This window comes from Amblyraja radiata, chromosome 12, assembly GCF_010909765.2.
Source record: "Amblyraja radiata isolate CabotCenter1 chromosome 12, sAmbRad1.1.pri, whole genome shotgun sequence".
In the NCBI taxonomy this organism is placed as follows: Eukaryota; Metazoa; Chordata; class Chondrichthyes; order Rajiformes; family Rajidae; genus Amblyraja; species Amblyraja radiata.
This window is the reverse complement of record NC_045967.1, coordinates 52,859,561-52,873,473: the sequence shown is the minus strand read 5'-3', so window position 1 is coordinate 52,873,473 and position 13,913 is coordinate 52,859,561. Positions and strand designations below refer to the sequence as shown.

Genomic DNA, 13,913 nt, shown 5'->3' with positions numbered 1-13,913 from the left:
GAAAGGTTAATGCATTTGATATCTCTCTCGACTGAATCAGTTCATTATAGTTCCTTAGATGCCTTTCCTACTGAATCCACTGTTTCAATAAACTTTTTTTTTAAACACAAAGGGTGGTGGGTATATGGAACAAGCTGCTGGAGAAGGTAGTTGAGACAGGCATTATCGTAATATGTAAGAGGCATTTGGACAGGTACATGGATAGGACGGGGTTAGAGGGATATGGGCCAAGCGCGGGCAGGTGGGACTAGTGTGAATGGGGCATGTTGGCCAATAGACAATAGGTGCAGGAGTAGGCCAATCGGCCCTTCGAGCCAGCACCGCCATTCAATGTGATCATGGCTGATCATCCACAATCAGTACTCCGTTCCTGCCTTCTCCCCATACCCCCTGACTCCGCTATCTTTAAGAGCCCTATCTAGCTCTGAGCAAGTTGGGACAAATTTCCACACTCTATGACTTCAGTTGTTTTTTTTCTTTAAATTGCATCCAATGCTTATTGGAAACCCAAGGATATATATTTGACTCTTATAAGACATGGGGATGCATTAATACCTTCCAAAAGGTTCAAAATTAGAATTAAACTAAATACGAAGGTAGCATATTAACATATAATCTGACTAAATCACAAAGTTCAGAGCAAGATACTAATCAGTACATCTGAGTACTATGCCTTACAGAAATCAAAATGATTAAGACACAAAGGGATTAATTGCACGTAAACCAATGCCAAGGTCAATGTGATCTTTGCAAGAACAAAGGTAACCAATGAAAACAAATCAGCCAGTCACAGCATGGAAAAACAAACTAACAGCGAACAGCAAATCCTTCGGCCCACCAAATCCACGCCAACCTGCGATCATCCCGTACACTAGCACTATCATACACACACACTCACGATGGACAATTTACAAATTTTACCAAAGCCAATTAACCCACAAACCTGTACGTCTTTGGAGTGTGGGAGAAAACCAGAGCACCCGGAGAAAACCCACATGGTCACAGGGAGAACGTACTAACTCCGTTACAACTCCGTGACCCTACAAGTTCCTCCAGCATTTGTTTTAACTCATGAATTCCAGTCTCACTCCAGAGCCTTAAGCACATAATTCAAATTAATTATTCACTGCCGTGATGGAATAGGGCCACCTTGTTGAACAAGGTTACAACTGACCAGTCAAATTTTTTTTTTGTTTTTTTAAAAAAAAGTTTTATAGTATCGTATTAAAGGGGAAAAAAATCAATTATTTGACATTTATCCCACAGCTGTTTTGAGATCTGCTGTGGGCAATTTCCACAGCGTTATAAAAAGTATACTGTTAACTAATTTTTCACACACAGTTCAACAAAAATGCTTCTTTCATATGAAACCCAAAATGTTATTCACCACGACTTGATTTTGTTTTAAAAAGATCACTTGGTTTGCTATTTAATTATACATAAAACAATATAAGTATAAGCAAACCAATGTTTCTCATTAGCTCAACTTATCCAAAGTACCCTTCGAAATTCCATTCCTACTTCAAACAGGCTCCGACAGTGTATTGAGACATTTGGGGGGGGGGGGGGATTCTTATGCCCGACATTATACATTAAATTGACATACAGAATTCATGGGTCATAAACTGAAAGACCATCAGATTAATTCAACAACAAACAAATCAATTATTTGGTCTGAGCTGTAGGGAGAGGCTGAGCAGGCTAGGGCACGATTCCTTGGGGCATAGGAGGATGAGAGCTGATCTTGTAGAGGTGTACAAGATCATGAAAGGAATAGATCGGGTAAATGCACTCTTGCCCAGAGTAAGGGAATCGAGAACCAGAGGACATGGGTTAAGGTGAGGGATGGAATATTTAATAGGAACCCAAGGGATAATTTTTTCTCACAAAGGGTGGTGGGTGTATGGAACGAGCTGCCAGAGGAGGTAGTTGAGGCAGGAACTATCGCAACATTTATGATACATTTAGACGGGTACATGGATAGGACAAGTTTAGAGGGACATGAGCCAAATGCAGGCAGGTTGGTCTAGTGTAGATGGGACAAGTTGGTTGTTGTGGGCAAGTTAGGTGGAAGGGCTTGTTTGCATGCTGTATGACTCTACAACAGCCTGTTTCCATGTCATACATGTTGTATCCCTAAACTAAACCAAGCTGAAAAGGTTGTGAGGCATCATTGCATTCCTTCCACATCTTCAAACTCTGGAGTGAGGGAAGCAATGAGCTTGCACTCTTTACAATATTCACCTTTATCTTGCTGACTCCTTGTAACTTTCCAATCTGCTGCTCTATGGTCTGCACGCACGAGTTACAAGTCATTCCCACCACAGATATCGTGACGTGATGCATTTTGCCTTTTCCGCTCTCTCTTCTTTGGTCACATCACTGGAAAAAATAAACAAGAGATTAAAATGGGTTGGATATATAGGAAAGAACTGCAGATGCTGATTTAAATGCTGGAGTAACTCTGCATCTCTGGAGCACCACATTTAAAGCACTGCACAGCTGCAAAGGGGATTTATATTAGCCATGCAGGTTTACTTCCACATTTGTAAGCCGTAACCTCAAAAACAATACTGAGCAAATTTCTTAATGTTAGCTTGTAATGGAGATTGTAATGACGGATAAGAAAAATCAAAACATCTTGGGCAACCACAACTTTGACTTACACATTGTACGAAGATGTATAAACACTGAGTCGTTCAGCTTCGTATACACGTTCTTTATTGGCAGAACACATGGAGTGAATACACACAGCTGTTGTAGGTTCAAGCTCCTAGATGAATCTGAAGAATAGCCGAACCGGCACACTAGATGACGTGGTAGAAACCCGAACTGGATTACGGATTGGGTGTATAACAGTAAAAACCAGACATGGATCAAATCGGCTGATTGATCTACATCCTCCTTTTTAAACATAGAAACATAGAAAATTGGTGCAGGACTAGGTCATTCGGCCCTTCGAGCCTGCACCGCCATTCAATATGATCATGGCTGATCATGGTCCAACACAGTATCCTGTACCTGCCTTCTCTCCATACCCACTGATCCCTTTAGCCACAAGGGCCACATCTAACTCCCTCTTAAATATAGCCAATGAACTGGCCTCAACTACCTTCTGTGGCAGAGAATTCCACAGATTCACCACTTTGTGTGAAATATGTTTTTCTCATCTCGGTCCTAAAAGACTTCCCCCTGATCCATAAACTGTGACCCCGTGTTCTGGACTTCCCCAACATCGGGAACAATCTTCCTGCATCGAGCCTGTCCAACCCCTTAAGAATTTTGTAAGTTTCTATAAGATCCCGCCTCAATCTTCTAAATTCTAGCGAGTACAAGCCAAGTCTATCCAGTCTTTCTTCATATGACAGTCCTGACATCCCAGGAATCAGTCTGGTGAACCTTCTCTGTACTCCCGCACAAGCTCTCACTAAACATAAGTCCACAAACTAAATAAAAGTATATATAAAACTAAAGCTTACAGACATCACAATAATAAGGATGTAAACGTTAACTAAAACAACAGCTAAGTGGAGGATACGAAATGAGCAAGATGAATATAAGTAAACGAAGGAGACCTTCATCAATTAAAGTCCATGATAAGTGTCTAAACACAGTCTTTGTACTTGGGGTTGGGCTTACAAACATGTCCCGCACGCGTATACGGTACGGGCCCTCTGCCGTGCTCTTTGCAGGTGACAGCACTGCAGGTGGTGGTCCAGTCAGCACTGGTATCGCCAGAGTCTTTTCCACAGGGGACTGCACAGGTGACTTTGTAGCCCTCTCGGCTAATAGTGATTGATCTACACACATTACATTAACAGTTTGAAATGCCCCAAGTCTGTTGGATAATCAGACAAAAGAAAAAGATCTAGATTAAAACTAGTAGGACATTCTTGCTATTGAGGGAGTACAGCGTAGGTTCACAAGGTTAATTCCTAGGATGGCGGGTCAGTCATATGTTGATAGAATGGAGCGGGCTGGGCTTGTACACTCTGGAGTTCAGAAGGATGAGAGGGCATCTTATTGAAACATATAAGATTATTAAGGGTTTGGACATGCTAGAGACAGGAAACATGTTACCAATGTTGGGAGAGTCCAGAACCAGGAGCCACAGTTTAAGAATAAGGGGTAAGCCATTAGAACGGAGATGAGGAAATACCTTTTCACACAGAGAGTTCTGAGTCTGTGGAATTCTCTGCCCCAGAATTCTCTGGATGCTTTCAAGAGAGAGCTAGATAGGGCTCTTAAAGATAGTGGAGTCAAGAGATATGGGGAGAAGGCAGGAACGGGGTACAGATTGTGGATGATCAGCCATGATCACATTGAATGGTGGTGCTGGCTCGAAGGGGCAAATGGCCTATTCCAACACCTATTGTTTATTTAAAAAATGGCGTAAAGGGTAGTTTTTAAGGAGATCTTAAAGGGCATCAATCCCATAAATAGTAGATTATTCCATGACTGAAAATGGACAGTAATGATACATGGTTAAACAAGGAAAGGCAAATGCAGATTTAGAAACAAAGACACAACGTGCTGGAGTAAGTCAGTGGATCAAGCAGCACCTCTGGAGAACATGGATTGGTAACTGTAGACTTTAGAGATGCAGCATAGAAACGGGCCCTTCGACCCAAAAGGTCTGCGCCGACCAGCGATCACCCCGTACACACACTAGGGACAATTTACAATTTTACCAAAGCTAATTAAACTACAAAATAGTACGTCTTTGGAGTGTGGGAGGAAACCAGGTCACCCGGGGAAAACCCACGCAGTCACGGGGTGAACATGCAAAAATCCGTATAGACAGCACCCGTAGTCAGGATCGAACCCTGGTCTCTGGCGCTGTAAGGCAGCAACTCTACCGCTGCGCCACTGTACCACATGATGTTTTGTGTTGGGACCCTTGTTCAGAATAATACATCTTTTGTGACAATTATAAATTATTGCCTTTAATTATTTCAGTTTCTGTTCCATTACAATTTCTCTCCTTCAACCGTACCCAAAGGGAAGTTAATCTTCTGCACTAAAACGGTGAGAAACTGAAATAATGATTGAATTATTTTATAATTAGCATAAACTTAAAATCCATTTCAAAAATATTAACACTGATAATATTTTGCATCAACAACACTTCACTGATTCAATCACGATATAACGTCAACATCCCACTGTGGTAAAAATAAGGGACATTTGCGGTCTGCATAATTTAGCACTAAATTCATTCCTGGGAATGCATCCAAATCCTTTATTTTTTTTTTTAAAGGCACATGGAAACAGGCCCTTTAGAGTCCATGCTGACCACTGAACACCCATCTACATGAACATGACTCCAATTTCTCATCCACTCCCTACACACAAGGGGCAATTTACTGAGGCACATTAACCTACAAACCCGCACATCATTGGGACGTGGGAGGAAACAGTCACAGGGAGAACGTGCAAACTCCACGCAGACAGCACCGGAAGTCAGGATCGATCCTGAATCTCTGGCGCTGTGGTGCAGCTGCTTTACCTGCTGTGCCACTTGTCCATTCTGAATCAGCTCATACTCCGCTTAATTATAGGGCTCAGTAACTCATAATATCTCATTCCAATTTTAATCACATATGGTTTCCAATGCTGCTGCATATATTATTAAATGTTCTCAACATAGGATATCCACAAAATAGCACCTTCGCTAAAGCCAAGTGTACAATTCCGTTAAAGAAATACAAAGCTGTCGATGTAAACTTGGTTGCACACTTGCCTGAACCAGTGAAAAACAAACTTAAGTCAAATTCCAAAGCATCAGCATGTTATCCAGTCAGGAATAGGAAGCATTGAAGGACCACTGCATAATCAGAACTTGTGTAAATAAAATGACTCAAAAATGTTTCCCTTCCAAAATGGTACAAAAAGCATTTGCCAAGACTTCAGAGAAATTCATTGCAGTCATGACCCAGCGTCAAAACTATGAAAAAAACTTCAATAATAAGGAATAATTTATCAACTTGGATTATACTTCAATAGAGAGTTAATACCTGGCTTCTTTTCCCCAGTACCATCTCTCTTCCTCTCATGTACCATCCCCACTCTCGTCTCCAATAGATACAAGGAGCTCACCAAATTACTTTGTCATTAAGATTCAGACCATCTGAAAAAGGTTAACTTATAACTAAACAAACAGGTTCACTTCTTAATAAGCAGACAGCTCACAATACAGTTTGGTAGACCAATTCAAACTTTACTAATTATCGGCCGATGGAAATGGCAAGGAAAACCCCAGCCAAGTGAGTAACACGGACACTTGGCTATCTTCTCCCCACTTCCCTGAACACAGAATACATGGTATTTTACACTGTCTGTAGAAGGGTTTCGGCTCGAAACGTTACCTATTTCCTTCGCTCCATAGATGCTGCTGCACCCAGCATTTTTGTGTACCTGGTATTTTACACTGTGTTCAAAAGGGGACTGCAGATGCTGGAATATCGAAGGTACACAAATTTTTACACTGTTCTTTTATCACCCGAGCACATCCCAAAGACATTAGTCATGGTCAGAGGTACAGGAAATACACATTACTGCAGGATGAGTCTGAGTTTGTCTCTTGTCAATCATCAGTCGCATCAAAGGCCTCTTGTCATGTGGTACAAGACAATTCCCATTGTTAGCTGTTTGCACCAAAGATCTTATAGCGCTCCGCTATAAGATCTTTGGTTTGTACACTAAACTCAGAAATTCCTTACTAATTCAGTTCCAAAAGCTGCCAGAGATCTTCCTTGCACATACTCCATGGAGCGAGACTTTAGTTAACCCTTCCAATAACCCTGTGTTTTGGTTCGGCGTCACTGCTGTCACTCGTTCAGTAACATATTTAAGGTAATTCCTCACATCTTTGAAATATAGTCATTAATATTTTAATTACATATTATACTAGTTTTCCATCAACATCTACAATATATATTAAATTTATACATAAAGCTCAGCTTTGTTTAATTTTAGATTTATAATTCTTATATATTATATTTTTATTTATATTTTATATTGTATTTACATTGTTTGTACTGTATTATATTGCTTCATATTATATTTATATTCATGTATATCATATATATAAATAGCTATCTAAAATATATCTCATATTATATATATATATATATATATGAGGTATATTTTAGATAGATATTTATATTCATATATCTTTTATATATATATATAATATAAGATATATATGTAGACAATATGAATATATATTTATGATATAAAACAATATAATACAATACAAACATATTTAAAAAATAGATATTTATATATATATATATATATATATATATATATATATATATATATATAATAAGGTATATGAATATAAATATGATACAATACAATGAACTTTATTTTTCCATTAGGAACTTTGGTTTCTGCAGCCATACAACAGAAATAAACAATTATACAAGACACACAACCAACTCAATTCACAGACATCCATCACAGTGAGTCTCCTCACTGTGATGGAAGGCAGTCTTGTCTCTCCCCTCCACAAAACAATATAATACAATACAAACACATATATAAAGATATATTTTAGATAAATATTTATGTTCATATATCTTATATATATATTTCTATCTAATATATGATATAAAACAATATAATGTATATTCTGAAGAAGGGTCTCGACCCGAAACGTCCTATTCCTTCGCTCCATAGATGCTGCCTCACCGCTGAGTTTCTCCAGCATTTTTGTCTACCTTTGATTTTTCCTGCATTGATCTGCAGTTCTTTCTTAAATAAAACAATATAATACAACACAAACACAATATAAATATATATCATGTCTTATATATTTATAATGTATTTCTAATATATTGCAATAATTTGCTGTAAGATCAGTTACAATGAACAGTTTAAGTGAGAGTCTAAGTGAAGCCTGCAGGTTGGTTCTGCTGCCAGTAATGATCCACACTGTCATGCTCCCTTTAGACCAGTTGTTTAGAGGATCCCCGATAGACCACACGCTCCTCACTCCCAGCTTCAACACCGACAATAGAAGATGTTTAAAGATAGAAAAATAGAAAATAGGTGCAGGAGTAGGCCATTCGGCCCTTCGAGCCTGCACCGCCATTCAATATGATCATGGCTGATCATCCAACTCAGTATCCTGTACCTGCCTTCTCTCCATACCCCCTGATCCCTTTAACCACAAGGGCCACATCCAACTCCCTCTTAAATATAGCCAATGAACTGGCCTCAACTACCTTCTGTGGCAGAGAATTCCACAGATTCACCACTCTCTGTGTGAAAAATGTTTTCCTCATCTCGGTCCCCCTTATCCTTAAACTGTGACCCCTTGTTCTGGACTTCCCCAACATCGGGAACAATCTTCCTGCATCTAGCCTGTCCAACCCCTTAAGAATTTTGTAAGTTTCTATAAGATCCCCCCTCAATCTTCTAAATTCTAGCGAGTACAAACCGAGTCTATCCAGTCTTTCTTCATATGAAAGTCCTGACATCCCAGGGGCGGTGGGGTTGGCAGCGGGATATGTCACCTGAGGCCTGGGCCGAGAGGCAGCAGCAGCGGCAGCAGCGGGTGCGAGAGACCACGTCCTCCCTTCGTGGCGGCGGCTGGTGGCGGCTCCGACGCTGTCTGACCCCCGGAACCAATCGGCGCGGACGCTGCTGCCCAAAGATACTGGAGGAACTATCTGTGATGGTGCCCCGCGGGACGGGATTAGCGGGCGGACCCTCCCTGCGCGTGCGCAGAGTGGGCGGCGGGGCGGAGGTGAGGAGCCTCGTCGCTAGGGAACGTCGGCGTTTAAAGTACAGGATTAATGGTGTTAAATGTACACATTGTACACGGATCAATGGTGATTAAAATACAGGATAGATGGCGTTAAATGTACACATTGTACACGGATCAATGGTGATTAAAGTACAGGTGAAATAGTGTGAAATGTACACGGATCAATGGTGATTAAAGTACAGGATTAATGGTGTGAAATGTACACGGATCAATGGTGGTTAAAGTACAGGATTAATGGTGTAAAATGTACACAATGTACACGGATCAATGGTGATTAAAATACAGGATAGATGGCGTTAAATGTATACGAATAACTGGCGTTTAAAATACAGGATTGATGTTAAATGTACAGGATAAATGGTGTTAAATTAACACGGATCAATGGTGATTTTAAATACAGGATAGATGCCGTTTAAAATACAGGTTAACTGATGTTAAATATACAGGATAAATTGTGTTAAATTAACACGGATCAATGGTGTTTAAAAAAGAGAATAAATGGTGTTAAATGTACAGGATAACAGGTGTTTAAAATAAAGGGTAAATGGTGTTAAATGTACACGGAAAAACGGCGTTAAAAATATGAGATTATTGATGTTAAATGTACACCAATAAATGGTGTTAAACGTACACAATTTATACTGGCAACTTGTGTTAAATGTACAGGATAACTAGCGTTACATGTACAGGATAACAGGCATTAAAGGTATTAACTGGCGTCAAAAGTCCACGGACAACTGACATTAAACAAAATTTCGTTCAGACCGAAAGGTCGGAATGACAATAAAGGAATTTAATCTAATCTAAAGGAACCAACTGCCATCAAAGGTCCATGGATAGCTGTCATTAACTGTGCTTTAAACTGGCATTAAAAGTACACGGACAGCCGGAGTATTGTGTCCCTGATTAAGGGACAAATAATGGTCACGATCATTGTCAACTCAGTCATTGGTATTTCTTGAACTAGTGTGTGTACTCCCCCCTCCCCTTTCCAGCTGATGGAAGTCGGTTCCTGCAAAAATTCAACTCGTCCTCAATACTGTGATTTACCAGATTAGATTATGCGCTTGTTTGGAATAGAATCAGAGCCAATATCTGAGTCAGCACCAGAATGGAATCAGAACCAATATACGAGTCAGCACCACAATCAATCATTTTTATGATACATTTGCCAATGGTAACCAAGAAATATGGACCAATGTGCCTGTTGGAAGTGGCTAATGGTAGCAATAGACAAAGTCTGAAAACATTCTATTCTAAAATTCAGACATGTCATTGCCAATAAAATTCACATTCACTTGAACAATAGACATTCTAAGATTTTATCAATATGAAAAGGGGATAATAAAAATGGGCTACTTTAAGCAAGCTACCTGTGGAAGGAAAACTGATATCCTTCTTAATTTAATTTTGATTGGAATTGAACAAGGTAACGAAAGGGTGTATTGGAGGTGACAATTGGAAATCTTTGTTCTGACCAGGTAAACATAGAAACATAGAAATTAGGTGCAGGAGTAGGCCATTCGGCCCTTCGAGCCTGCACCGCCATTCAATATGATCATGGCTGATCATCCAACTCAGTATCCCGTACCTGCCTTCTCTCCATACCCTCTGATCCCCTTAGCCACAAGGGCCACATCTAACTCCCTCTTAAATATAGCCAATGAACTGGCCTCGACTACCCTCTGTGGCAGAGAGTTCCAGAGATTCACCACTCTCTGTGTGAAAAAAGTTCTTCTCATCTCGGTTTTAAAAAGTTTTTCTCATCTCGGTATAGAAGAGAATTTGTGGGAAACGGCAAAGTACATTAGATGTTATTACCTCCTGTCTGGGAAATATGTTGAAGGGTGGATGATAATGTAAACATTAAATAGTTTAGCCCATAACGAAGTTTGTTTAACTTTCTCTGCGAAGTCACAGTAGATCACCCACACCCCCTACCGCTACTAGCCTAGATACGTTGCAGTAAATGGGAAGCTTACGATTGGCTTGAAATAATGTTGATGCCTTTGTATTGTGTTTGAATTGCGTTAATCATTTGTTGTTGAATAAGATTAACATAGTGAACAGTATGTTATGAGTAATGAAATAATTGGTACCTATATAATAATCGGATGATTCTAAAAGCTACCGGCCCATCTCGCTCCTCTGCATCCCTTACAAACTCCTTGAGAGGCTGATCCATGGGCGTATCAACCCCATCATAGACCCTCAACTATCCCATGAGCAGGCTGGTTTCCGCCAAGGTCGAACCAGGTAACCCTCCTCACCCAAGACATCGACTGAGGCAAATTAGGTAGGAGCTGTTCTTATAGATCTGACAGCTGCCTATGACACCGTGTGGCACCGGGGACTAACTGCAAAGTTACTTCGGGTGCTGCCAGACAGGGGCATGGTACACTACATCACGGAGCTGATATCAAACCGCAGCTTTGTGCTTAAGACCAGTGATGGACAGCAGAGTAGACTGTAGAATGGCGTCCCACAGGGATCCGTCTTGGCTCCGCTGCTTTTTAATGTGTACATCCATGACCTCCCAGACACCATCGCTGGAAAATATGGGTATGCTGACCATCTAGCCATCCTGATGAGACACAAAGTGGAAGACAATCGAAAGCTCCTTGAGTCAAGACATGGGGACTTTGGCAGTATACCTAAGACAGTGGCGTCGAAAGCTGAGCGAAGGCAAAACAGTGTCAACAGCATTCCATCGAAACAACAAGGAAGCTAAGTGAGTGCTAACTGTTTTCGTTAACAACAGGCACTTGGACTTCCAACAAACACCCACTTACCTCGGCTGGACAGGCACTTACATTTTGTCAACACCTGGCTGGTCTCCGCAACAAGGTCATGGCACGTAGCGGCCTCATTTGGCGCCTGGCAGGAACAAGTTGGGGAGCCAGTCTATCAACTCTTCGCACCTCTGCCTTAGCCCTTATGTATGCCCCAGCTGAGTACTGCGCACCCGTATGGAGTAGAAGTAGACATACTAGCCTGGTAGACATGAGCCTGAACAGCACCTTATAAACCATCACTGGGTGCCTTCAACCTACTCCAGTCGAGCAGCTCCCTATACTTGCAGGCATTCCGCCTGCAGGGATCCGAAGGCAAGCAGCAACTCTGGCACTATCTCGTCATGTCAAGGACCCAGATCACCTCCTCCATCAGGCTATCAGCAGAGAACAGAGGCCACCCTGACTGAAATCCCATCACCCCTTTGCTCCACATGGAAAACAACTCCTAGCATCCACCCAGCCAATTGAGACAAAAGCACACTGCATAGCCACCAAGTGGTCACAGGAGTGGAAGGCAACCTCATCTCCACTACACAGCTACATCTCTTCACCAGATAAAAGCTGTCCAGGGTCTGAGCTCCCCAGAGGAGCGTGGGTGAAGCTCAACAGACTTGGTACTGGAGTTGGGCATTTCAATGCTAGCATGTGGAGATGGGGGCTCCGCCAGAGCCTAGCCTGTGAATGCGGAGCAGAACAACAGACAGCCAACCATGTCATCTCTGGGTGCCCGCTCTACCACCCACCAAATGGAGCTCAGGCCTGGCAGACATTGACGCCAACAGAGACAACAACATGGCTGCTTAACACCCGGCTTGAGATCTAACTATTCCTTTGGTTTATGTTTCATTTGCAAGAAGATGATTGGTGCCCATGTAGTTGATAGAATATTTTTGTAGAATAGTATTAACAAAAGTAAACAAAAGTTATTTACTGCACAGTTTATCTGTCAGCTAATTCTGCTGTGGAGTCAGAGAAACATAGAAAATAGGTGCAAATGATGAAGCCGAATAAAGTTACAAAAATAAGAAAATATTAAAATAGGTTTCTGGGCTAGCTTACAGCTTATCTTTATTGGCAAATTAGGCTTGCCTCAGGTTGCGGTGTGTGAGATAATAAATACCATAACATTGTCTCCCAAGTGACAAGCAGAGAGGAGCTAGATCTCTTTGATAACCAAATGGCCAATGTTATGGGGGAGGAGGCGAGAAAGGAAGAGAGAAACAGCTAGTCATATCTGTGAAGTAAGATGCCGTAAACCAAATGGCCAATGTTTATGAGGGACCAAATGACAGAGAGGAAGCAGCGAAAGAGCTAGGGTGATCTCTGTGAAGATAAAATGTCATAAACCAAATGGCCAATGTTATCTTGTACCATGTAAACAAAATGCCTTTGATGTGATGCATTCTGTGGAAACCTTTTCCTGTACCTCTGACCATGACTAATGTCTGTGGAATGTGCTAAGGGAACAATAAACCCTATTTAATGCAATGTAATTCTGTTGTTCAGAGAAGTGGACTGAGGACAGAACACTTGACTGGAGTTTTCCCTCCCTTCCATCGGCCGATAATAAGTAAAGTTGTGAACTGGTCTACCAAACAGTTTGTGTGGTGTCTGTTTATTAAGAAGCGAACCTGGTTTAGTTGTTAAGAAAAGTAGCTTTTTCACAGGAGTAGGCCATTCGGCCCTTCGAGCTTGCACCGCCATTCAATATGATCATGGCTAAACATCCAACTCAGTATCCTGTACCTGCCTTCTCTCCATACCCCCTGATCCCTTTAGCCACAAGGGCCACATCTAACCCCCTCTTAAATATAGCCAATGAACTGGCCTCAACTACCTTCTGTGGCAGAGAATTCCAGAGAACTGGTGGGATGTTTACTACTTACTACTACCATGATATCATGTAATAAAGTCCCTTGAATTACCATACCTCCATACTAAAAAAAAGCAACAAGATGCACAACTACCTAAAAGTTAACATAAACCTTCACCACAACCTTCCAATCTTCTTCCACTTTATTCTCCCACGGTCGGGACAGTCGAACCATCCATCGAAATTCCCACGGCTTGGTTCCCAAAGTCGGTCTCTGACCAGATACCGCGGGCTCCGAGATGTTAAAGCCCCGCAGACTCCCGCGGTTGGAGCTCCGAGGTCGATCCCTGGCAAAGCGATCGTGAGGTCCGCGATGGTAAGTCCGCAGGCGACAGCAGGTGAGCTCTGAAAATCGGAAAAGCTCCAGCAAAGGCCGCCAACTCCTCGACATTAGGCCACATTGCGGACGGAGATACGATACCGAAAATAAATAAATCGCATCTCCGTCGAGGTAAGAGATTAGAAA

At 41.5% G+C, this 13,913-nt stretch overlaps 1 protein-coding gene across 3 annotated transcripts in view; it reads right to left on the bottom strand.

Moving 5' to 3' along the window:
- atp7a (ATPase copper transporting alpha) overlaps positions 1-8,622 on the bottom strand; it is a 73,255-nt gene extending 64,633 nt beyond the window's left edge. Inside the window, exons 1-2 of one of the 3 annotated variants that reach the window (XM_033030788.1) lie at positions 8,526-8,622; positions 2,245-2,382 (exon numbers count right to left, since the gene is read on the bottom strand). In XM_033030788.1, the coding sequence (XP_032886679.1) occupies positions 2,245-2,346 (102 nt within the window). In that variant the 5' untranslated portion in view covers positions 2,347-2,382; positions 8,526-8,622. Of the gene's footprint in view, positions 1-2,244; positions 2,383-2,666; positions 2,867-7,942; positions 8,034-8,525 lie in introns of those variants that run through there. The other 2 variants (XM_033030790.1, XM_033030789.1) reach the window with 2 other exon arrangements.
- Positions 8,623-13,913: the final 5,291 nt, after the last annotated feature.